The 24,394-nt window shown below is 55.1% G+C and overlaps 1 protein-coding gene across 10 annotated transcripts in view; it reads right to left on the bottom strand.

The window, feature by feature from the left end:
• Window positions 1-24,394, bottom strand: part of PLEKHA6 (pleckstrin homology domain containing A6) — a 112,153-nt gene that overhangs the window by 3,858 nt on the left and 83,901 nt on the right. For 6 of the 10 annotated variants that reach the window (XM_024750927.1, XM_024750923.1, XM_024750926.1 and 3 more), the window contains 15 exons: window positions 22,734-22,834; window positions 18,876-19,078; window positions 16,882-17,364; window positions 15,211-15,727; window positions 14,658-14,744; window positions 9,727-9,807; window positions 8,743-8,811; window positions 7,440-7,520; window positions 7,003-7,152; window positions 6,120-6,215; window positions 4,677-4,788; window positions 3,974-4,113; window positions 1,452-1,581; window positions 1,146-1,252; window positions 100-276 (listed from right to left, as the gene is read on the bottom strand). In XM_024750927.1, coding sequence (XP_024606695.1) covers window positions 100-276; window positions 1,146-1,252; window positions 1,452-1,581; window positions 3,974-4,113; window positions 4,677-4,788; window positions 6,120-6,215; window positions 7,003-7,152; window positions 7,440-7,520; window positions 8,743-8,811; window positions 9,727-9,807; window positions 14,658-14,744; window positions 15,211-15,727; window positions 16,882-17,364; window positions 18,876-19,078; window positions 22,734-22,834 — 2,534 coding nt within the window. The remainder of the gene's footprint in view (window positions 1-99; window positions 277-1,145; window positions 1,253-1,451; window positions 1,582-3,973; window positions 4,114-4,676; window positions 4,789-6,119; window positions 6,216-7,002; window positions 7,153-7,439; window positions 7,521-8,742; window positions 8,812-9,726; window positions 9,808-14,657; window positions 14,745-15,210; window positions 15,728-16,881; window positions 17,365-18,875; window positions 19,079-22,733; window positions 22,835-24,394) is intronic. The other 4 variants (XM_024750930.1, XM_024750931.1, XM_024750932.1 and 1 more) reach the window with 4 other exon arrangements.

Here is a 24,394-nt window from a genome sequence, read left to right as displayed (position 1 = left end):
CCCTCCCTGCAACCCCTCCAGGCCAGGCTGGTGGGGACCTGGGCCTGGGCAGTGTTGGCAGATGCCAGGCCATGCCTGTGGGGGCTGGGAGGACGTTACCACTTTGTAGGCGGGCCGGGCACTGAGGTCGGGGGCCGGGCTGGCCGGGAGTTGCAGGCTCCTCCGCTTATCCTTCATAGAGCCGCTCTGGTGCCGTCGCATACGGTCAATCTGCTCCTCCACGCTCATCTTGACCTTGCCCTCGCCGGGGAACACAGCACTCTTGGGGCGCTCCTGCTGTAGTGGGAGAACGGGGCTCTGACTGGTGCCTCACCCCCCCACCCAGATTTTTCATCTGCCCTAATCCCTTAAAATTTCCCTTCTCTGGGAAGCCTGCCTGTAATGGGTTGAAGAGTGGACCCCAAAAGATATATCCAAGTCCTAACCACAGTACCTGTGAATGTGACCTTATTTGGAAATAGGGTCTTTGCAGATGTAGTCAAGTTAAGGAGCTCAAGATGAGATCATCTTCAATTAGGGTGAGCCCTAAACCGAATAATGGGTGTCCTTATAAGAAACAGAAAAAAAGAAGACATGTAGAGTAGAAGGTGATGTGAAGGTGGAGACAGCAGTTGGGGGGGGCGGGTGCGGGTGCGTCTACAAGCCAAAGATTGCCAGCAACAGCCAGAGCCAGGAGAGAGGCATGGAATGAGGCTCCCTCAAACCTCCAGAAGGAACCAACCCTGCGGACACCTTGATTCTGGACTGCTGGCCTCTGCAACGGTGAGGAAATAAGCTTCTATTGTCTTAAGTCACCAAGTTTGTGGTGTTTTGTTAACTTCCTAGCAACCCCAGGAAACTAACACGGTGCCTCTGGTCAGCACATTTGACTCTGACCACTGACTTTTGCGTTTGTATTTCATCGCTGGCACATTACAATAATGTCGTTAAATATTCTTTTATCTTTATCATGTATAGCTTCCTTGTCCCGTGACGTCTCCCTGAAGGAGAACTCCTCCGCTTGCCTTCTTTCTTCTTGTTCTACCTTCCTCCTCTAGTCCTGGGTTTCTTGAACAGTGACAGATAGGTGGACACACGGAGGCCCCTGGGCTCCCAGCCCAGCTCAGGCCTGCACGCGCTCTCGGGGCCTGCGGGCGTGCACTCACCCGGGAGGAGAGTCCATTGGTGAGCCCGCTGGCACTCCTCTTCACCACCCTTGATGGGGTCACTTCTTCATCAGTGGGTGACTTTGTCCGAGGGGGCACAATGCCAACTGCAGGGAGACACAGTAGCCAGTGGGTCCCATAAAAAGGGACACAGGGCAGCCTGCTTCTCAGAGAGGCTCGGTCCCGCCCTCCATGGAGGTGAGAGGCCCCGGTGGGGAAGCACCTCCTTGGATGTGAGCGAGCACCTGTCTGGGCTCTTCTCTGACCCTCAGCCTCACTTCCAGGGGAGGATGGAACAGGAAGTACCTTTGTTGAGAGCTGCCTGCTTCTCTGCTTCCACCTCTTGCCTGGTGGGCACAAGGCTGACGTCTCTAGTGGTGTCCAGGGGTGAGGTCTGGTGGGGGTCTTTCTTGCTTTGCTCATAGCTTGCCATGGGCTAGGGAGAAGGGATGAGAAGATGGATGGATGGTGCTAGAGTGACCACCGAGAACTGGGTCTCTGGTGGTGTTTCTTTGTTTTGCAGTGGTGGGAGTGCAAACCTTTGAAAAAACGTGGGGCAGGGAAACTGTGTGTGCCAGCTGGGAAGTGGGCAAGGATACACTGGAGCCTCCCACCCATGCCACCTTAAGACTGGCCAATGTGTGGTCCTCTTGGGGAATGAGGGCTCAGGGCCTCCAAGAGGGCCTCCGTTGAGGCCCATCAGAGAGATCTCTCAGCCCAACCAGTCCTCCTGGCAAACACGAAAAGCGCAGACTTGCTGTGAGCCAGAGGAGGAATGGCTGGAGGAGGGGGCTATAAGGCCAAGGCTATCTGTGGATTCTCTTGGGATCCCACCCAAGACTTGAGCACCAGAATAAGATGAGCTTTGTGGGAAGGAAAAGGGCATTTGGGTTGTGGTCTCACAGAATCATGTGACTAGAAAGGGACCTCAGACATCATCTGAGCCATCCCCTCCCACGGGGATGAAGAATTCAGTCTCAGTGAGGGGAGTGCAGAGAGACTAGACCAGAGGTCACAAACTCCAGCTCTGGCCCAACTACAGAGCATGGGTAAGTCCTATCACCTTTCTTTGTCCGTAAAACCGAGGCAACGATACCTGCTATGCCCACCTCACTAGGCAGACCCTCAAGGGTTGTGCGTATTACCAGCAAGCAGCTGAGCCTATTTGAGGAGTCTTTCTACTCACCATGCAACCTCTTCCAAGCCTAACTGCATATTTCTCCTGGATCTTGGCTAGGGATCCAGGTGAGAGAAGGAGCCAGAACAGGGGAGAAAAGGGTCTGTGTCCTTACACTTCAGGGGCTGATGAGAGTCAGAGGACATAGACAAGGCAGAGACACAGGCAAGGGGAGAGGGAGAGCATGGGAGGATTGGGGTCTGAGGTGCACAATGGCAGGAAGGGACTGGAATGGCACCAGTGGGGGTTGGGGGGTGTCACTGGATTTCCATCGCCTGGTCATGCTGGTAGGGAGGGGGCATAACCCACCACCTACAGCCACGGGCTGCCACGGGGTAGGGCGGAAACTCATGTTTTCATTGTCCACAGGAAGCAAAAAGGGGAAAGAGGACCAGTATGAGGGTCTCAGCCATCCCTTTGCTTATCCCAGAGTCTGACAGAGGGCCAGTAGAAACTGAGCTGTGGGAAAATTAATACTGGGATGGGAACAATGACTTGGTCTCCTGCCGGGCCCCGCTCCCTCCGTCCCTGCCCTCCAGGACCCAAGGGTGTTGGGTACCTGACCCCTGGCTGTCTCGCCACTGCGGTGCCAGGAAGGGGAGTTGGGGTATGGCCAGAGGCGGCTCTCACTAGGGAGTGGAGGCACGGTGGGAGGAGACTCCAGGGGGACGTAGGCTTTAGGGAGGGGAGGCCGCGGCGGGCCAGGCTCCTGAGGCAGAGAGAAGCCAGAGCATTAGGAGGAACAAGAGCAGCCACTGTGAGAGCAGAAGAAAAGAGCATTAGCAGAGGCGGACGACAACATTGCTGGAGCCTGGGGCGGGGCCCTGGACCACCAAACTCCCACCCATCGCCTGGATGGAGTTCCACCTCCAGAGCTAACCCTGCCTGGCCTACAAGGCCCTCCTCTACTGAGCCCCGGCCTGTGCACTGGTCCCCCATTTTCTCTGAAGCTCTCTCCTTATTGTCTCCCCATCACCTTGGGCACACCCCTCCCCCGTACCTTCGCTTCCGCCAGCTCTCCAGCCTGTAATGCCTTTCCCTTGTTCCTCTACCTGTCCCAATGCTTCATGGCCCAGTTTAAGTTCCACCCTCCCTTTGGAACATCAGAACATTTACAGTCTGAGCCACGTGGCTCAGTATTGAGACATATGCCACCGCGTTCCAGAGGAGGGCTGTTCACTGTGAATGGGTCTTGGTCCCCATTGGACGCTGGGTGGGTGAAGGCCCTCAGGCATCTTTCTGAGAGGGTCTCATAACGTCCCTTGCCCAGAGTAGAGCCTCCGAAAACACCTGCTGATTGGCTGACTGGGCAAATGCCCCCCACACCAACCCTCAGCCCTCTCACCCACAGAACAATCCTAGAGTTAGATTCCTATTAAGTGTCTGGTGTCTCTGCTAACCATCCTGGTGCTCGGGAAGACTTCCCTGAAAGGCAACTAGAGATGACAGTTGGAGATGAGAACAAGTAAAGGAGAAGTCTGGAGGGAGGGTCACCAAACTGGGTGTGAGAATGACGACCTTGGACAGAGAGGAAGCACTACGACTGGAGGCCTCTGGGGAAGAGATGGGCACAGAGCTTGTCCAATTTCAGGCAAACGGGGACCTAGTCCTCCCTCCCCCACCCACCTTCTTCTCCGTGATCTCAGCTTACCTCATTGGACCCGGGCTTAGTGGGGGACCCCTGAGAGCCAGACACCAATGAAAAAGGGCTCAGGGGGCTGGTGAGGCTGGTGGAGCTGAGAGGGCTGGCGGGGCTGTTGGAGCTGTAGGTGCCTGAGGGGCCAAGTCCTCCTTTGGGGAAACAGAAGAGGAGAGAGATGAGGGAAGGGGTAGGGGTGTGGCCTGGAATGTGGCTGGGCTCTGTAGGTGGAGAAGGCAGGGGAGGATTTAGGGTCTCAGGGCCACCTGGGCCTGCTGAAGGGACTTATAACGGGCTGCCTCACAGGTTGGCTGTTGAGAGGCGAGCTGGGCAGGAAAAGATAATGGATGGAAATGACACCACTACCTCAAAGGTGTCACAGAAAGCCAGCCCAAGGTCCCTGGGCTGAAGGAAGACACTAAGGTAATGGTCTCAGATCACCAGTGGGCCCATGGGCTTAGGGGCTGGGAAGGCGCAGGTGCTCTTTGACCTGTTCTGGGGAGGAATCTAGATGCAACAGCATCTCCGATTGGTATATCCGGTCTATTCTGGGCAGAGGGAAATTTCTGGAGCCCTGAGAAGGCCCTGACTGGCTCTGAGCACAGTGTGAAGGCCTGGAGAGGTATGAGTTGGCAGGTGTGGGATGGAGACCAGAGACACTGGAGGTTTTTCTGGTGAGGCCAGGAGCCAGGAGGCTGGTGGAGAGAGCGCCTACCTCTGTGCTTGGCTGTGTCTGTGCCCCGGGATGGGTTATTCTTCCTCAGCCCCTCCATCACGTCCTGGATCCTCCAGATCTCCTTCTGGATTTGTCGGTTGAGCACCTCATTCTGAAACAGCCAGAGAGCAGGTCAAAGGAGGTGGCTACCAAGGAGTGCCCCGGCGGGAGCTTTCACGTGCTCATGTACACACGCACATCCCTCTAGCGCACTCATCTTTCTCACGGGCAGCCTTTGCCTCTTCGGCTTCCGGAATTGCGGGAGGAGAGGGCTCTGTCATCACAGCAAAGAGCACTTTTAGGTGAACATGTGGCCTCAGAACGAAGAGAGTGAGCACCTGTCCCTCTGATTCCGCCCCCCACCCAGGGGAGCTCAGGGTGGTCTTGGAGTGAACGCCCCTGTAGGTGGACACCTGATGGTGGCCTGTTTTCCAGGGGCAAGAGCTTCTGGTTTACTGTCTTGTTTCACATACTGTGGGACTGTTTGATAGGCATGAATTCTACTCAATTACAGTGTCCACTCTCTGCAAAATAACAGCTACCTTTTATTTAACGTTCCCCGCCCCCCTGCCCGCCTATACCAGGAACTGTGCTGAGTGCTTTACACACATGAACCCACTGTGGCTGCACAACACCTCTAGGAGGCAAGGACAGTGGTTGTCTCCACTTCAGAGGCGAAGAGGCTCACGCCCAACACCATCTGTTAGTAAGCAGTGTGGCCACCATCTGAATCTGGTCTCAAGAGCTGGTGCCCTTGACCATGACGCTATCATGTGAGGCTTGCCCACAGAACATGGTGGCATTTGGGGCCTCTGGTCCAGGGGCTAACCTAACCTAACAAGCTGCAAGGCTGGGTGGTAAGTTTTGTTACCAGGAGGGAAACAGGAGGAAAATGGGGGAAACCAGGGTGCTAACTGCGTCAGAGAGACAGGGCTTGCAAAGCGAGCTAGAGAAGGGGCAGAGCCTGGGAAGAGAAAAGACAGAGGAAGGAAAAGAAGAAGAATGCCCCAGGAATGTCCATCCTCCTGCCTCCAAGCAGACTGCTTTTGACCCATCCCAGAAAGAAAGGCCTCTTTCCCGCCTAAAAATTCCCCGGTGGATGGCTCCCACACTGTGTACTCTTCTGATGTCATGAGAGAGATTTGTATTTATCGCGATCTTGTTTACATTCATATATCTGTTAAAGTCTCCCATGCTTCAACTTTTATTCGTCCCCCATGATCTGATGGAACTAAAGAACGATCCCACATCATCTTCACCCTGAAACTCAGAGTCTGTTTGAAGAGGCCCTGAACCTTGTCTTTCATCCCAGGACCAACTCCTGGTCATAAGTCTCTGAAATTTCTAAAGCAAGAAAGGAAGCCACCGTGGTCTCTTTCGGCCAAAACGACAAAGGAGGGCCTGAAGCACACAGCAGCCCCGCCTGCCTGTGGGCCTCTTCACCTGAAAGTCCAAGCTGAGCTGCTCCCAGAGCTCGTCGTGCAGGGCAGAGACCTCTGCCTCCAGGCCCTCGTACTCCATGGTGCTGTTCGACAGGGCCTGCAAGGGGAGGGCTTACTGAGAAGCTGCAATTGCCAATCCGCCCCTCCTCGTCCTGCCTCAGGGCCTGGGGCCCGGGTACCAGAGGGACGGGAGAGGGCCCTGGGCTGAGACATTCTGATGACAGCCAAACACTGGCCTTTTAGGAGGTGCAACAGCCCAGCCTACTGCATGCCCAAACAGAGAGAAAATGGAATCCTCTCTGGATGGCAGGCAGGCCAAAAGGGGCTAATCTCACTCTCACACCTATCCTGTTCTCCCCAGATTGGGTGATAGAGAGTAGAGGGCAAAAAAGGAAAGAGCTGGGGGTGCCTGTTCTCTGGAGGTTAGAGACCTTCCTCCCCCTGGGCCACAATTTCCTGGGGCTTTTGCTGCTGCTCTCTGTGTCAGAGGGTCTGCCCTGTGCCTGCTGGGAAGTAACCAGGGTGGCATGTTGCCGGTATCCTGGTTCTCCAGGGGAGTGGAAAAGGTGGGCAGCAAAGCTGTTAGAGCAGCCAAGGAAATAAGCGGCCCTCAACTTCACTTTGTCCTTGCATGAATCCTGGTGCAGATGCGGCTTGCGGGAAACAAGCCAGTCTCCCTGGTGGAGACTCAATGGGTTGAGCAGGCTGGCACATTTGCTGCCTCTCTGTAAGGCAGCGTTAAGGTCTTTGTTTATGCCCCTCGCAGACAGCACCCTGCTCTCGCCGTCAGAGGAGAACAGGAATTAGAGGAGCACAGCTGGGAGGGTGGTGCCCCGCTGCAGGTGCTGGCCGGGGTGGGAGCACACACCCAGCTCGCAGGTTACCGTGGTTGCCTGAGACAGCTCCACCCGGATGTGGATAAGCTGGTTCTGCAGTGACTCCTTCTTGTGTAGCAGCTTCTCTGGGTAGGCGGGCTGGTTTCCAAACATCTCCAGTTCCTGATGGGTCCCCATCAAGGCACTTTCCAGGCTCTCCTGAAGAAAGGCAGGGGAATGGCTATGAGCGGCCTTGATATCTCCTCTCCTGGGCTTTCAGCAGCAGAGGCCTGAGCCCTAGGGGTTCAACCAGGCAGCTTAGTGGAGGTTTCCCTCACACTGGCTAAGGTCCCCAGAAGAGCTTCAGCAGGTCTGATTAAGGGCAGGACAGAAGTTTAAGGAGGGGCAAATCTTCATCGGCTTAGTCGGGATGGAGATAGCAACCCACACCTTCTCTGGGCCAGGCCCCCCGTCTGCCCCACTCAGGGCCACCCCACGGCTCTCACCTTCTCAGCTCGGAGCTGCTGCACCAGCCGTTCCTGCTCCCTCACCACCTTGTTCTGCGCACACAACTTGCCCAGCAGCTTCTGGGGGCCCCAAGGGGGAAGGGAGGGAGAAAGAAGGGAGTGAAGAGCACGGTTTGACGGGGACCTGAGAATTGGGTTGGCAGGGCCTGGCCTCTGGATACCACCTCCTCTTCCCTGCCAAGGAACCCTGGGCCTTCACCTTGACCTTGGAGGCTCCTGGGAACAGGAAGATGGTCTTCACCTTGGGGGACTCTCCAAAGACCCATTGGGAGGGGAGACAAATTTATTCTCTGAGGAAACGAGTCAGCTTGAGAGGGGAGAGGGCTGAGAGCCAAACGTTAAGCTCCTGCACTCCCACCCTCTTGGGGTTCCAATTCACAAGAGGTTCAGGAGATAACACGGCCTCGCCTCCTAGGCCTCCGGGTGTGTATGAATTAGAGGCACAGGCCGGTTTCTGAGCAACAGTCTTAGCAAAACCGCTGAACAAGGTAAACTGGTTCCCTAGTCCCACAGGACCCTGATCTCCCCTCCTCCTTCCAGAGTCTCAGGATGGCTGACGGTGGCTCCCTCTGAGGTCTGGTCCTTGCCTGTACAGAGCGTCTCCCCTGCCTGCTGGGCAGATCTGCTACCTAGGCAGGGCAGGTTAGGCCAAACTTGTCTTCTGGGAAGACCTGTGATTTCCTGCGTCCACACCTTTATCCATGCCACTCCTCAAATACCCGCTTGGCTACTTTCTAGTGGGCCAAATCTTGTCCTCTGGGCCCTTTATTTCAAGGCCCAGCTCACGTGCCGCCTGTTCTGTCCCCGGCCTCCCCCAGCCCACGCGGTCCCCCTGCCCCGCACTCCTGCAGACCCTGCTACAGTCCGCTCAGCACATGGGTCCTGTGCCTGCTGCTCCCTGGGCCTCCCACGGCCCAGAAGCTCCCCGAGGGTGGAGCCAGGCCTCATTCTTCTTTCCAGGCACCTGGGGACTACATGCTCTACCTCCTAACGAAGTCTGTGCTCCTGAAATAAGCAGAAGCCAGCGCTGCAGATACGAGGGCCTCGAACTCAGTGGAGAAACGCACACAGCCATGGTGGGAGGTAGGGGTGAGTGGTAAGAACGAGAGGAGGCCCAGGAAGAAGGTTGTCTTTGCGGTGAGAGAGGACAGGAAAGAAATGTATGAAGGGCCACAGGAGATGAGAGATGGACGGAGGAGAAGCCCCCACGGAGGAGAGTGAGGATGAGAAGGGCAGCGGGAGGGGCTGGAGTGGACAGAGGCAGCGGGAGAGCTGTTCTTACATCTGTGTCTTGCTCGTTTAGCTTGTAGGTGTGGAGGCTGTCCCGGAACACTTCTGGGTATGGAGGGACCTGCAGGAACAGGAGGCCGGTTACCACAGCAGAGGGCAGCCCGGGCAGGGCACGCAGGGACGGGAGCGCTGACAGTCTCGCTCCGTTCCTGCCACCGACCACAGTCCCATCGCCTCAGGCAGCATCTGTTCTGGGGACCTGGGCTGAGCTATAGTGCTCTGGCCCCCTGGCCGGAAAGCATGGGACAGCCCGGCCTAAGCTCCGCCCCAACCGTCCTGGGCTGATTCTGGAGGTGGAGATGCTGCTCACTCGTGCTCTGTATCTCCTCTCCGCTAAGGTCTAAAATCTACTGCCAAGAGGGCCTCCAGGGCTGTGTAGCTCCCAAATGGCTTACTGGTAACAGCCATGAGAACAACAGTTAAGTCCTGGCTGTTTCTGATAAGGACAAGACCTGGGAGAACAGAGCGAGCACTGGAAGAATTTGAGAACGACCACCCTACTAGATGGAACGCCAGCCCCAGGGCTTGTGCCTCAACCAGAAGTGTCTCTGAGTCCAGCAAAGGCGCCTGCCCTTGGTGACACATGCAGCAACGAGAGCACATTCGACACAACTCTATCACTGGATGGTTCCACATCACACCCCTCATGTCCTTCACCCCAACAACTGTTAAGAAGATACCAAACATGAAAGAGGAGTCCTGAACGTTAAAAAGCAGCTTGCGATCCCTGGCATGGCATGAGATGTCAGTGCTGGATATTTTGATGGCCTGGGAAGTGGGCCTGTGTTCACCCATGAACGTGAAGAATGGAGGAGACACAGTGAAAATAAAGGAGGGAGGCCAGGCTGAGCCTGGGAGATGAGGCCTGGCAGGTGAGCAGGCGGAGTGGACTCATCCCTGATGGGTGGACGCGACCATGCACAAGCCGCTGAAAAATGGTGTTGACGGGGACCGTGCTGCCAGGCAGAGGTCTTACTTGCATGAAGAGTTGGGCCCTGGGGGAGGAGTTCTCCACCATGCGGTTCACCATACTGATGAGAGTCTCACTCTCACTCATCTGTGGCAGAGGAAGGAACAGACGATTCAAACTCAGACCCACAGAGAGATGTCTCCCCACGCCCGCCTGTGCTTGCTCTCCAGGAAACAGGAAAGGACAGCTCCTCCTGAGGCCTCCAGCACCTTCTGCCTGGCCTTGCCCATCACTCACCCCTCGCGAACTCCATCTCAGGACCCGCACTGAAGTTGCCCTTGAGGAAAGCCCACAGAAGGGACCTGGGAGGCCACTGTGCCCTCGCTTGTGGCTCTGAAGAGGCCCCAGGCCAGTGACACCTCCCCAGGGGGCCTGAGTGTGGTGGGTCTCATCCCATTGGGCCGGCTCTCATTTCTCACACTGGTTTGGTCAAAGACCACACAGGCAGTTGGAAAGTCCGATCTCCCAAAATCTGAACTGAATGAAACAACGTTAAATAAAATGTGACGGGCTCTTTGGATGGGCCATCACATTGGGAAGGCACAGGTCTCTCTTCCCAAACCCTGCCCACCTCTGCTCTAGAGTAGAAAGGATTGCTAAACACGGTTTCCAGAGCTGGGCTGGTAGCATCCATGCCAATCTGGGATGGCGCCAGGGAGCAAACAAGGAGGCCAAAGCAAGTAAGCCACGTTAAAGGGACACCAGAGACTGGAACACTGCTCTCCCAACACGTTATCCTTATGCTTCGAGGATCATCAGGAACATGGAGGGGGAAAGACTATTTGCCAGATGAAAACGAAAGACAGAGAGGAAGGGTGAGGGAGAGGGACAGGGAGGGACGGAGGACGGACTGACGAGCCAACCAAATCAACCAGGAATGCCATCATTTCCCCCACTGATTCCAGTGTGATAGCGTCAAATGTAAACATATTAGGGAGTGTCCTTGGCTATGTCCCTTTAACTCAATGGATCTCCCGGAGAAGGCAGCAGAAGACAGAGGGGAGTTGTGCAGGAAAAGCTTCTTGGGGAGTGGCAGTGAGTAAGGGAAGGGACGGAGCCACCTTAGGGCAGATCTTCTCAGGTCACAGTTCAGGGAACCCCCACGTTTTTTGCCCTTGTCTTCCCAATCTTTGTTGGACCCACACATAGTTCCCTCTTGCCCCGTTTAGGCGGCAGCCCCAAAGCAGCCTTGCTTCTGCACGCTGTACAAGACAGGGTGAGGGGCACCCCTCCACCCCCATTCACAGGCTCTAGAGCATTTTAAAAGGCTTTCCTAGGATCTGATTTTGCTACTTCTTTAGCCCAGTTGGGAAATTTTTCTATGATATAAAGTGTGATTTAAAAGGCTTTTAAAAGAGCAATTATAATACGAGGTTGAGTCTTTGCAAAATGGTTAAAAGTCAACAGTATATCAACCACATTTTCTGTGAGGATCTGAACTCAAGTCAGTGCTTATCTTCTTAGAGCCTGTGCACGCGCATGTGCGCGCGCGTGTGTGTGTGTGTGTGTGTGTGTGTGTGTGTGTGAATGAGATTGTGTTTGTTGTGTATGGGGTGTGCCAGTGTGGTGTATGTGTGATTGTATGTGGTATGTGTATGTTTATGTTGGCTGCCTGTGTGTCATACCTGTGTGTCCTGTGTGTGGTGTTTATGTGTCTAGGACAAGGCAGATCTACCAACACATCAGGCTTTGAGAGGGCGAGGGAGGCCCAGGCTCTTCTTGGTCACCCACAGATCTCATTCCTTCCCCAACCAGTAGATCTAAAACAAGAGAGGAAGCAGGGGTCTTCTCACCCTGGCCTGCCCCCACACATGCTATGGCTTTCAGGATCATTCAGCTCACGTGGGCCTTGCCTCTAGGAGGATTCCTGTGTGCCACCTCCTGTCTCTCCGAAACGTTAGAGAAATTTCGTGAGAAAGCACCTAACCCAGTACCTTATACACAGCACTGGGGTCAAGGGTGGTCAATTAATATTTTTGAGTTTTGGAAGAAAAAGAACAATAAAATAACCATAGTAGCAATCACTAGCCCTCATCAATGCCTGCCAAAGTGCTCTCATAGACATTCTCGCTCGACTCTCCCCATGACCTGTGAGGTAGAACGGGCAGGCCCTACAATGCCCGTCTCATGATTGAGAAAACAAAGACCCAGAGAGACCAAGGTTTAAAAAAAAAAAAATCCCTGTAAATGGCACAGCTGGAACTAGAGTGTAGTGTCTGACGATGTTCTGGACTCTTCTTATCATACAAGCCTGCCTTTTAAGAGTATTATCGTCTCTCTAGGAAAGAGGTCCTCGGAAAGGTTATTTCTGAAGCCCCCCGCCCCTCTGTGAGGGAGGAAGCCCCCAGGAAGGGGCCCTGCCGTCTGCACGGAATGCTTGGAAAGCCAGCAGTGTGGATGGGCTGCGGGGAGGAAGGCCTGCCGGGAGTCACCCCACAGGGACAAGAACGCTTACGGTGTCAACACCACGTGCTCCTTCTGGGACTAAAATGCAATGTTCTCGAGGGCCAGGAGCCGTGACTGCTGACTAAAATGCATATACCATGCTTCCCAGTGCCCAAGGGCTCCCATGAGGAGGACCTCACTGAGACACGGAGACCCTGTGAGATGACGGTCACGTGGCTTGAGACCACCAGCATTTGCAGCCCCGTCCTCTGATATCAAGTTCATGGCTCTCTCTACGAGGTTAAGAGCACAAGATCATCTGATGAGGTTCAACCCCAGCTTCTTCACGTGTCAGAGGTCTCCTCAGCTGTAAACCGAGTCAAAAGCTCAGAGTCATATCCAAGCTCTGCTGTTCACTGGCTGTGTGTCCTTGGCGTGTTATTTGATCTCTCTGGGCTTTAGTTTCATCACATCCCCTACGAAACGGGGATAATAACAATACCTACCTTGCAGAGTTGTTAGAAAGGTTAGGATCTGTGAAATGCTTAGAATGGTGCAGGGCATGGAGGAAGCACCCGATTACGGTAAGTGCTACCACTATTATTATTATTATTACTAACGTTATTATTTCCACCACCCCAGGCCGCCTCCACCTGGATCTGGTACACGTCCAGGTCCCCCATGATTTGTAGCACAGATCATGTGCTCATATAAACTGCCCAGCATATTGACCCCTGGCCTGTCTAAACCCAGTATCACAGCCTCCTTAGTCTCAAAGGGCAAGGAAGCCAAAGGTGAGAGCCCAGGCAGCCGATCGCTTTCATCACATGGGGACACTCATTGCCTCTTCAGGGTGCTCATCTGTAACACTGGATTGAGGACACTCCCTCTGCCTACAGCACTGAGTTCTCAGGAAAACATGAGCCGTGCATACAAAAGAACTTTGCAGAGGAACTAACATATATACCGAATTGCCATCATTTAAAAAATCAGTGGAGGGCAGGTCTGTGGTCCTTCGCTTACAAAATGTGGAGTTTAACCACAACCTGTGGAATAGGATAGGCTAAGTTCCCAGATTCAGGCTGAACTAAATCCTTAGTCTCTGAGGCCCCAGCACAGAGCTCCTCCCTGTCTCTGCAACTCTATCCAGCAAAAATGCAAATTCCCACCTGCCCCCTGGGGGCAGGTCCATCTGGGTCGAACAAATAGGCGGTGACATTAATTATTCATGTGGTAATTTACAATTCTCCTTTCCCCAGGAAACTCCCGGCTGCCCTAAAGGGCTTTGCAGAGAAGGGGTGTGAAGGCGCAAACCAAAATATAAGCCACTTTGTTGTGTCCCGGTTTTTGCCAACAAAGGCGGTCAAATGGATGGGGGATGAGAAGGTGGGGAGGAGCAGGGAGACGTGAAGGGAGGGCAGGGGGATGGTAAGGGGCACCAGCTCTGCCTACCTGCTGATCCAAATACTCTAGGTTTCTTTGCAATTGAAGGTCTAAAAGTTCATCCTACCCGGAGCCCGAGGCCCAACGGCAACACAAACAAACAGGAACAGGACAAAAGAAAACAATAAAAAGGAAGCAAAGCAGTTAAGAGTTAGCTGGGCAGCGACAAACAGAGGCCTCTCTGGCCTTGAGGAGTCTAGGGAAGGGAGGGGGGAAGGGTGCGGGCAGCCACAGAGGTTGTCTGCTGGACAAGCCCAGCGAGAGAAGGGACACACTCCGAGGCTCCTGGGTCGGCCTGGCCCTGCCCTGGGAGAGGGAAGCACCACTGAAGCCATCTAGTCAGCGCTTCCTGGAGCTTTTTCTGAGTTTTCTGGAAAATCCACTGTTTACGGATGGGTGCATTTGCTGTGTGTCTTGGCTATAGAGTTTGGACACCGGCAGAGAAAACTCAGAGAGAGGGGTCAGTGACAGGCCGTCGGAGACGAGGATTCTGCCTGTTGGTTCCAGTGGTTTTCCCCAGCTCCCCAGGCGGAGCATCGGCATCGAGTTCTCCAGGTGGAGACAAAAATCCTCAGGAGAACAAATTTCCGGAAGAGACACAAGTAGAAAGGGGAGAGAAAGTAGGAGGCGACACAGTATGGAAAATCTTTTCTTCCTCAATCCGACTTCTAGTCTCTTTCCCCCAAAGTGACATTCCAGGCAAGGACAAGCTTGAAGCATGTACGCTTAGGGGTAAGAAGACTAGAAGATCATGCCTGTTTTGGGAGCTCTAGCTTAACTTTTCTTCCCAGCCCATAGCCTAAGCCCCCTGTCCAGGCCCCTCTGCATGCTGGAGAGGAGTTGTTCTGAGACAGAGAGAATGGGGGACATTTCACGCTTCCAGATCTTGTCCCTGCTCCTCTGCCCTGTGTCACAGAGGAGGAGGGGTAACTGACACCACTCTCCATATTGGTGTTAGAGTCCAGGCCGGAGGGAGGAGGTATCCAGAGGCTGCTAAAGACCAGACGGGCCAGGCACTGGGCACAGAGCATCCCCGCGTCTGCCCTAGTTTGGCCCCGCCCTGGGAGGAGAGGTCCTGAGGGGAAGTGGAGTGGGAGGAGAGGACGTACCATCTTATCGTGGACCGTGGGGGATGGTGGGTAGTTGTAGGGGAACAGTCCTGCAGGGACTGGCCGCCTGTCTCCCAGGTAATCATACTGGAAGAGAAAGGGGATTGGAGAGGTGAGGGGGTCCGGCTGGGATATGGACTTCCCCACCAACTGAAGTTCAAGGTTAGGGATGTTTGTAACCTGTCCCAGAGCAGATTTCAAACTAAAATGGACAGCCTTTAACCACTGCAATATCCTTGCGGTGATCTGTCCAGGTCCTCAAGATTTGAAAAGATAGAACCCTCTCTGTCCTCTTACACAGAATTAGGGCTCCTGGTACAGTCTGGGGATGGGCACAGAGAGCAGTGTTTCTACTCAGGGGCAAGGCAGCTCTCCTATGGACAGAACCGCAGGGCCAGTGGCTTCCCCTGGGCAGCATCCCTGGTCCTGCTGACACAGCCCAGTGACCCCATGTCCCCAGATGCCCTTGCATTCCCACCTCTTCTCAGCAGATCGTCTTAGGCTTCCGGGGGATCTCAGGGGCTGAGGAAGGAGGGGAAGGCTGGTGGCTCACCTTGGGGGAGCTGACGGATCGCCTCATCACATAGGCAGCAGGGTCAGCATAGATGTCCTCACTGCGAGGTGGCAGCCGCTCGAAACGGGCACTGGGTGAGCGGATGGGGGAGAAAATGCGGGCGCGGCTGTAGGACCCCTGGCTTGGCGAGCGGGGCACAGAGTGGGAACGGGGCTGCAAGGACAGGCGTCGCAGGGAGCCGGAGGCGGCATCCAGTTCATCATAATAGACAGGCTGCCGGGAGGGGCTGGGGATCCAGGTGGTGCCATCCTGCCGCCCGTAGCCGGCAGGCTCCTTCCACTCACGCAGCTGGAAGGCGGCGCCGCCTCCATTCCGGAAGGAGTGCCGCTTGTCCTCCAGGGCCCAGGGTGGGCTGATCCGATCGTAGGCCGGCATGGAACAGATGCTATCCGGCCGCACCCCTGGCGGGTAGTACTGGTAATCATCAGGGTACTGGGAGGAGTAGGGGCTGTAATACTCAGGGACCCTACGGGACACAGGGTAGAACCTAGAGGGACTGAGACAGAGAGGACTTTGTAAGGAAGCCAGACAAAATGGGCACGCCCCCAGCCACCTTCCCGTGCCCCAGCCCCTCCTCCTTGTCCTCCAGCCCAGAGTGGGGTCTGACGAGGTGAATGGTGCCCTAGTCTGACCTTGCGAGCATACGGGGGCGCCCACTGCCCAGGCACGGAGGCTTGTTTCCAGAAGTGCAAGGAAAGACCTGTCCTCAAAGCTCTCCCCCTCAACCAGTTCCCTGAGGCCAGAAATTTCACCATTCAGAGCTTCCATCTTTGTCTCTTTGTCTCCCTGGGGAGAAACTTTAAGCCTTATTAGCCATCTCTATCTCAGCATGAACCAATTTATCAGATTCTTTCCAGAGAGGCTGAGAGCAGAGAGAACACTAGAGTGTACCAGGCACCTGGAGGGGGACAACGGAGGAGGGACAAAGGGATGCCTTCGCTGATTTTATGATCCTGTCAAGGAGCCAACCAGTCCGTTCCTGGGACTGAACCCTAGTGAGGCGCTCTCCCCAGGGCAGGGCAGTGAGCTGCCCTCCCAGACCCCCAGGGAAGGAGCGGCAGCCCCCCTTGCCCTGATGAACACAATCAGGTCCAATAAATGTCTTCAAATATTTGAGAGCCTGGTAAAGAAGTAAATTGGTCTCTTGGGAAGAACTAGGGCCAATGAGTGGCAATGGTTTTCTTTTTAAAAAACTGCTTATAAATAATGGCTTGCAAACAGTTAGAGCTTCAAAGACACAGTGAGTTGCCTTGGCAGTTCGTAAGTCTCACATTGGTAGAAACACTGGATGCTGTACAAGGGTGGGAAGCACGGACGGATGTCTGGCTGGAACAGCTTTAAAGGCCCCTCGCTGTGACTGCCTGCATGCTTCAGGCCGCCCAACGTCCTGTGAGAGGCACTGGGTGCTCTGTCCCTTCCTCTGAAGTAGGCAGAGACAGCAAGAATCAGGGGCAGGGGGCAAACTCTACAGAGGGAACCATGGGGTTAGTAAGCATCTGGGCAAGCAGGGAATCCTGGGGTTTTCTTGGTTTCCCAATTCAGCCTGGCTTCCAGAAGGTTTCCAACAGAGGGTGCCTCCATGACACTCCCCCAGCCCCAGCCCCCAGCCGGAACGCCATCCCCACTCCACCCCACCCCACCAGGCCTCACCTCCGAAGATCTTCAGGAGGGGGCACCCCCCGGCGCAGGTTCACCCACTGCTGAAGCTGGTTCATGGAGCTCTTGCGCTGGGCGATTTTGTCGGGGTTGGCACGTGGGGGGAAGCTCCGCCGGTGCCCCCCACTTTCTGAGTCCTGAGGTGGGAAAGCTGTGCTCCCCGGCCGGCTTGGGGAGCTATACTGCCAGCCATTGGGCTGGGTGGGCCGCTCCCCACCTCCTGGGACCCTTGGGCCCTCAGGGTAAGGGCTGCCCGGGTCTGAGGCTGGTTCTGGTCCAGCGTGGACACCATTGGCTTTCACCAGAGGCTCGCTCTTGACGTCAGGCCTCTCAGGCCTCCTCTCCACCTTCTCGCAGCCTCGGCCATCACCCTCTCCTCGAGTCTTGGCCTCTGGTTCAGGCTTGGGAAGGCTGTTTTGGGGGGGTTGGTGGTGGTGTTTGCTGGGTGGGATGTTCTCAGAGTCTGGCTTCTCGTGGCTGTGGGATGCCAAGGGAGATGTTGTAAGGGACTCCAGCCCAGCGTGGAGTTCAGGTGGGGGGAAACTGGGAAGGAGAAAAGGAGTGGAGAAGGATGGACAGGAAGGCAGTGATGGAAACAGGGTTCAATGAATTCCAATTCTGTTTCCTAAATCCTACCATTTTATATACTTGCTCCAGCCTGGGCAATTATAAAGCGTAATCCAAGCTTGCCTGTGCATATGTGCTCACCTTGCCCTGCTGGTCCTCCTCACATGTCACCGTCCGCTCCCTTCTGCTGAAACTTCTTGAGTCCAGCCTCCTAGCTATGGCCGAGACTAACCTCACCCAGACTAGGTGTCTCCTGTGGTCTGTTCCTGGTCCAGCCCCCGTCACTTGGTGTGCACTACACACTACCCATAATCGGACCCATCCTTGACGTCTCAGCTACAGAGGTTTGTGACAGGTCAGCCCTGTCTCCTTAGAAAGTTACTTAACTTCCACGAGTCTTGGGCTCCTCGTTGGCAGGGTGGGTAGGACTGTGTGAGATCAAACGTGGCAGGCGCACCAGGGGCTGAAGCTGTTGCCTCAAACTTCACAGGCATAGAGAGAAGCTAGTTCCCCTCTCCCAAACAAGCATCTTCTAGGACTTTCTATGAGAGTATAAGCTCCATGAGGTAGGAGCTTGTCAGACTTTTCCTACCTTGTTTTCCTAGCACCCTATACACATTTCCATTTACAGTAAATATTTATGAAAAGAATGGGTGAAGTTCTGGAATTCCACCCCTTGGTCAAAGCAGAGATGGAATCTCATGACAATGTTTTCGCTACACCTTCCCCAATTCAACAGAGGCAAGCATCCTTGTTGAGACACTGCTTGGTAAACGTTTTCAACACAGGTGCGCGGACTTGGAGTCTATACTGCAAAACTTCCTTCTGCTGGATCCCTGCTAACATCTAACTTAAGACTCAATGCCCAGTTCAAGTAGAGACAGGGGCCGAGACTGCGGGTGACGACGGGGCGAGGTGACAGGAGCAGTCACGTGCTGAGTGCTTGCTGCGTGTCAAGCGTTTTACCCATCCTACTGGGTCCTCACAGCAACCCTAGGAGGTAGGATTATAATTACTGTCTCTGAGGGTCAGGGGTTAAGTAACTTACACTTAGGTCACACAGTGGGCAAGTGTTCAAGTTGGGATTCAAACCTGAGTCCCACAAAGGCTGTATGCATAACGAAACGAGTGAATGACCCTGGTCTTTGGCTCCTGGCCAGGCCCGCATGGAACCTGGCTTCTCTCTTGGCCTCCACCAGCTCAGAGAGAAGAGGAGGACCTGCCCAGGGGAAAAGAGACTACAGGCTCCGAATTCACTTAGCCAGCCTCCCCGCTGGGAGGCCAGGAGTCGGTTCACGTGTTCTCAGAGGTTCAAGTCCACGTGCTGGGCTCAGCAAGGGCACAGAGATGGGCACCTCTTCACTCCTCCTCTCTCTCTCTAACAGCAGTCCTCATGCCTATGCCCGGTCCCCGGCACTCACTTGTGACGTGCAGCTTGGGGCGCTGACTTCTGGGCTGGGGGGATCTGTACTCGGGCAGCCTCCCCCATGGCCTGGATCCAGGCCTCCTGCTCCTCGGGGCTCTCGGCACTGAAGAAGTAGGTGCGGACCCCGGCGTGCTCAGCCTGTGGGGAGAGGCAGTGCGTGGAACTGTCCCCAGCCTCGTCCACCCAGCACACAGTCACCTGTGGGGAGAAGACACCCACGCCCACAGGACAGGTGGTCAGGCAGGTCGTTCCCCTGACCTGCAGCTCTTCGCCCCATACGGAGCTCAGGGCAATGTGAGGAGGTCCCCAGTTGTCCCAAGGGCCCCAGCTGGCACCCACGTATCTGCCTCGACTAGCTCTCTGGACACCACTAGGCAGCCCAGCAGGCAGGTAAGCTGACCTGCCCCACCTGAGGGACAATTACCTCGCCCGCTCTCCCATCAAATTCCATGTCTGCTTTGAAGGGCAGTTACCCCGTGCCCGGGAGAGATGCCCCCCTACCCCAACCACATGCCAGTCTCGGCCCCAGCTCAGCCTCTGAGAAGCTGGCACTCTCTTCCACGCAGCGGGACAGCGCGGGCACACGGGGGGCATGCACAGACGGTCAGAGCACGCTACCTAGTTGGCGGCTGCAAGCAGGCGCAGCAGGCGGTAACCCAGAAGCGAGCTCCTGTCCAGAGGAGGGGTCCTCACGCGGCCAGAAGGAGGAGAAGCAGAGAACAGGTCAACCGAACACCAGAAGGAGAGGCAGGAGACGTGACAGGAAGGTTGAGGAACAGAGGGAAGTGGGGAGCTATTCAGACTAGCCCCTTCTACTCAGTGTCACCACTGGGACCACGGCACCCAGCAAGGCTCAGGTCAGCCCACCAGGAGTGGGGGTGGACAGCGTGCACCCGGCAAACCTGGGCTGCTCGAGGAGAGAAGGCAGGGCAGCCCAGCGCTGACCCTAGCTCTGTTCCCGACCAGCCCTGCGACTGCAAACAACTCGAGATTTTGCTCTGGCCTTAACTGACGCACCTGTTTGATGGGGAGGGTCCAAGAGGAAAAGACGCTCCAGTGCTAGATTCTTTCTGGGGTCTCAGAACACTTCCTAGGTGAGAGCAATCTCCCAGGAAAAGCAGCTAGCCTTGTTCATGCCATTCAACATGAGAGATCCAAAAGTGTTTAAGAGTCTCAGATGTGAACTTCACTTTGGCCTATGACCCCTTGGGTGCTAAATCCTGGGTCTCTGGGGGTTGGAAGGAGAGAAGACAGGGCTCCTCTGACCAAGCCCCAGGGTTCTCCTAAGCAACAGTGTCAAATCCACACCCTTCGAGTGCTTTCCCAGCCGGACCTTCACTTTTCCTCAGCACCTTCCCCACATGATGTCTTTCCACAGGAGCCATTACCCAGTGAGGGGGCATCCTACTTCTCTAAGGACAGAGATGGGCCTCCTCCCCCTGGATCCGGCCAGTCCCCACCCTCCAGCAGGGCTGCCCAGCAGGTAGGCAGAGACAGGGAGGCACTGACGAAAAGCCAGTGAAGTTGTAAAGAGGGATCTGGGGGTCGAAACTGCACAGGGAAATGGAGAGCAGGGGCCCAGGCAAGCCCTCTGGGGTGGAGCACACAGGGTTATTGTAGAGGAGAGAGACACACAGGTGGGACGAGTGGGTGTGTCCTGGGCTGGTAGGAGTGGCAGCAAATAATTACTTTGCTAAGCATCCAGCGAGCGTCCTGTGTGTGCAGAGCTCTGCTCCGGGCACCAGTCACAGGGAAAGCAAAGACATGCTCTTAGCACTTGAAGAGCTCACGGTCAAGCTGGAGGACAAAACATACCCATGGGGAAAAAAGGAGAGAGCAAAGGCACGGGAACAACAGCTTGTGACAGGAGAAGGCAGAGGGCCTGGGAAAAGACAGGGTGATTGATGGGGAGCCAGGAGGGGGCACCAGCCTGGAAGCATGAAAGGGGACCAGAGAATTGAGGGAGGTGCCCCCATGGATGAGCCCACAGAGCCCCCACGGGGCTGTGCAGGGACAGAGGAAGGCCATTCAGCAGCAGGCTGGGTGGGAACAGTGCCGGCTCATTACTGGCCATCTGAGGGTTTCGCTTGGTGGCCGCAGTGGGACAAGCCTCCCATCTGTCTCATCTCCCCTCCCTTCCCTGGGGAAAGGCCACTGAATAGCCACAATCCCAACCTTTTGTGGGCCACTGAGCACAGCCCTCCGAGTTGGGTTTTAAAGAGGCAGCGCAATCCTCAGGGGAAAGGGAAGGAGGAGAGGGGCCGATGGGCACAGAGATCTGGGGCTTATGGAGGGGTGTGTCAGTCAGCGGGACGCTGTTGTAACGGGGCTGCCGGCAGAGCTCCCGAGCTGGAGTGTGTGTGTGTGCGCGCGCACGCACCGCAGGTCTGGAGGGGAAGGGTAAGCCAGGCTGTCTGACTGTGTGGGGGTGTGTGCGTGTCTGTGCAGAGCAGGCCTGTTTGTTGTTGGCTAAACAGCCTGTTCCTATTTCCCAGGAAAAGCAGCTAGCCTTGTTCATGCCATTCAACATGAGAGATCCAAAAGTGTTTAAGAGTCTCAGCTAAAATCCAGCTCCCTGGAGCCAGTGTTTTATTGAATATTCATTGTGCAGACAGGACCCTTGGAGGCTGGAAACTAATTATGTGCCTAAGAAGTCCCTCTTTGTTCCCCGGAGCAGCATCTATGTGTCTGCCCACCTCTCTGTGGCCAGGTGACCAGAGCTGAAGGACAGAAAGGGCAGAGTCTCTGGGGCCCCAGGAACTCAGATGCTGCCCTCGAGTAACCTGTGGGGTTTTCAGGGTCTTGGACGGCAATTCTCAACTCGGGGAGAGAGGGCTTTGTACTAAGAAGATGCATGGTTGATATCATAATTTTATATTTGGAAAATGAAAAAGATCCTATGATCTTTGCATCACAAAATACAAAAAGCGCATGGAATTTTCATTGTTTTTAATGGGCCGTGAATTTTTAAATGTGGAAAAACACTGGCCTAGGATGAGACAGCTGCAGTCCCGTCTTTGATGGGTAGATCCCCCAGGGGTTCCGAGCAGTGGCGCTGAGCAAGCAGGTGAGGTCCATCTCCCTGGGCCCTTATTCCCTCAAACTGTGTCTCTGTGAGGTTTGTAGCTTTCAATTATAATGAAACTCAATTCCTAACTTTCTGCAAAGATTTTTTTTTTTTTTAAATTAGAGCACGTCGTTTATGGAAACTAAAAAACACAGGCCTACAAAACCCATTTTACAAGGTGGCAAAAATACTAGGGTGCTGGCCCATGACAAGGGCTGGAGAGGGGGCAGGGTGCAGGCAGCAGGGCTGAAGGGCAAAGGGATAAAAAGGAAAGTGAGGACAAATGACAAATTGAGGGCCCTTACATGGGCCGGTGGGAACGTGCCGTACACTGAGTAGTAGCAAACAACTTACATCTGAGACCCTTTGAGTAAGTTTGACTGGGGGTCTACTTCCCTGGGCCCAAAGTGGGGAGGAAGACTTTCCAGAATGGATCTTAGAAACCCACCCGGCCACAGTTCCTGCCTCTGCTGTGAGGGATTTCCTAGGTGCCAGGCCACCGGGCAGAGGGTCCATGGCCTCAGCACATAACTAATTCTCCCCCAGGAAAGACTGTGGTACCACTGAAGCTCATCTCTACAGGCCCACCCTGGGGAGAGAAGAGGAAGGGGTCCCGGCACAGCCTCACAACAGCCCGCACTGAGCCCAGGGACCGCTGCCTGCTCCCCCCAGTACTACCACTTGGGGTTCCTGAGGAGGTGGCTCTTGATCCTGTTTCATTCTTACATGCTCTAGAAGAGCCGGCCTCCCGCCCCTACCTGACCTGGGAGAGGAAGGCCAACTGACCTTAAAGGTATGCTTTCGGCTGATGTTGTCTGAGGGCTGCACCGCAGCCACCCGGAAGCTCAGGAGGGGGATGCTGCCTAGGACGCTCTCCTCCTTCTCATCTGTCAAAGGAAACAGAGGCACAAGTGAGATGTATGTGTGCCGGGGGGGAGGGGAGGGGAGCGTATCAGCCCTATTAGGATAAATACCAGCAAATACCTGTTACTCATCTCCTATTTGTCAGGCACTCGGGGCCACCACACAACCACACAGGGCGTGCTCTGCACAGCGAGAGGCACACTCCCTGGAGCTGGGGAGCGTGGCAGCCCTACAGGCACTGTTCTAGACTTGGGGACTGTAGAGATGAATGCGAGAGTGGTCGTGCCCACCCTTGGGGAGCTCACATTCCCGTATGGAAGCAAACAAGCACAGAAGAGCCAACATTTTGGAGCGCTTGCTATATGTCAGGCACTGTTCTAAGTTAAAGGCTTAATGGATTTAACCTGCCCAACAATCCTATGAATGGGCACTCATGATCTCCATTTTATAGGTAAGGAGGTTGAGACACAGAACGATTAAATAAGTTGTCCAAGGTTACTTAAGTAGAAAGTGGTGGATTAGTCTTTAACCCAAGAAGTCTGACTTTCGAGCTATAGCATTCTTAACCTCCCGCCCATCCACAGCGCCTCTCCAAACAAGGTGATCCCAACGGTGACACACGGAACAGGATATAATGGGATGGGGCGCGGTAGAGGGGACGCTCGCATCTTCGGCTCGGGCTCTTCCGGGCAATTGTCTCTAAGGTTCTAGGCACCTGGCAGCTTGCTTTGTCTTCTCCTGACTAGACCCCTCCCCTTTACAGTCCCCATGTCTGGACAGAAGACATGGCCCCCCGCCCTCTGATCCCCAGAAGCAGGGAGAGCAATCAGGCTGCTGCATAATTCATCCCGGATCTCCAAAGGAGCCTGAAGGATTAGCTAGTCAGGCCCCCAACTATCAGCAGGAGACCGGAAGGGTAGGGGTGCTGTGTGGGAACCATGAGGTTGGGGCTAACGATGAGGCCATGGCAAGACCCTCCCCACTTCCCTGGGATAGCTCTTTATTCCTGGGTCTAGAGACCCTGTAAAACCCTCAGCTAGGGTTCAGAAGAAAGCTCACAGGGGTTACAGACTCCACGAGCTCCCCTTCTCCCCTTACTCGTCACTTGTACAAGGTCCAGTTTCCTGGACAGACCTTGGCATGGTACCCAGAGGATGGACTAAGCTAAAGGGACAGGAGGGCTGGGAGCCCAGAGCTTCTTCAGGAAGGCAGAGGCCATGATCCCCAGGAGGAGGTGGGCCCCCCTGCCTGGCTGAGCCCAGGCCAGTGTCTAGGGGTCTCCTGAGAGCACCTCTCAGTGCATAGTGACCCTCCATCTCCATGCCCCTTGAGTTCAGAGCTTCTTAATGTTCTCCCCTCACACCAGGCCCAGAGTGTCTTCCCTGCAGAGACCCTGGCTTTCCCTCCAGCTTCTGTTATACTCTGGCTCCTGTGCGGCCCTACATCCAGGGGCCCAGCCTGAGCAGATTCTTCTCCCTCAATCTTGGGGTTTCCTCTATGACTAGACCCTGGACGTGCATCCCCTTCCTGATCTCTCTCCTAGGGATTCAGGTGCCTCAGGGCTCAGGGAGAGCAGTGTTCTA

Source organism: Neophocaena asiaeorientalis, unplaced genomic scaffold (genome assembly GCF_003031525.2).
Source record: "Neophocaena asiaeorientalis asiaeorientalis breed wild unplaced genomic scaffold, Neophocaena_asiaeorientalis_V1.1 scaffold67, whole genome shotgun sequence".
NCBI lineage: Eukaryota > Metazoa > Chordata > Mammalia > Artiodactyla > Phocoenidae > Neophocaena > Neophocaena asiaeorientalis.
Note: the sequence above shows the minus strand (reverse complement) of the source record. Positions and strands in the feature narration are given on the sequence as shown.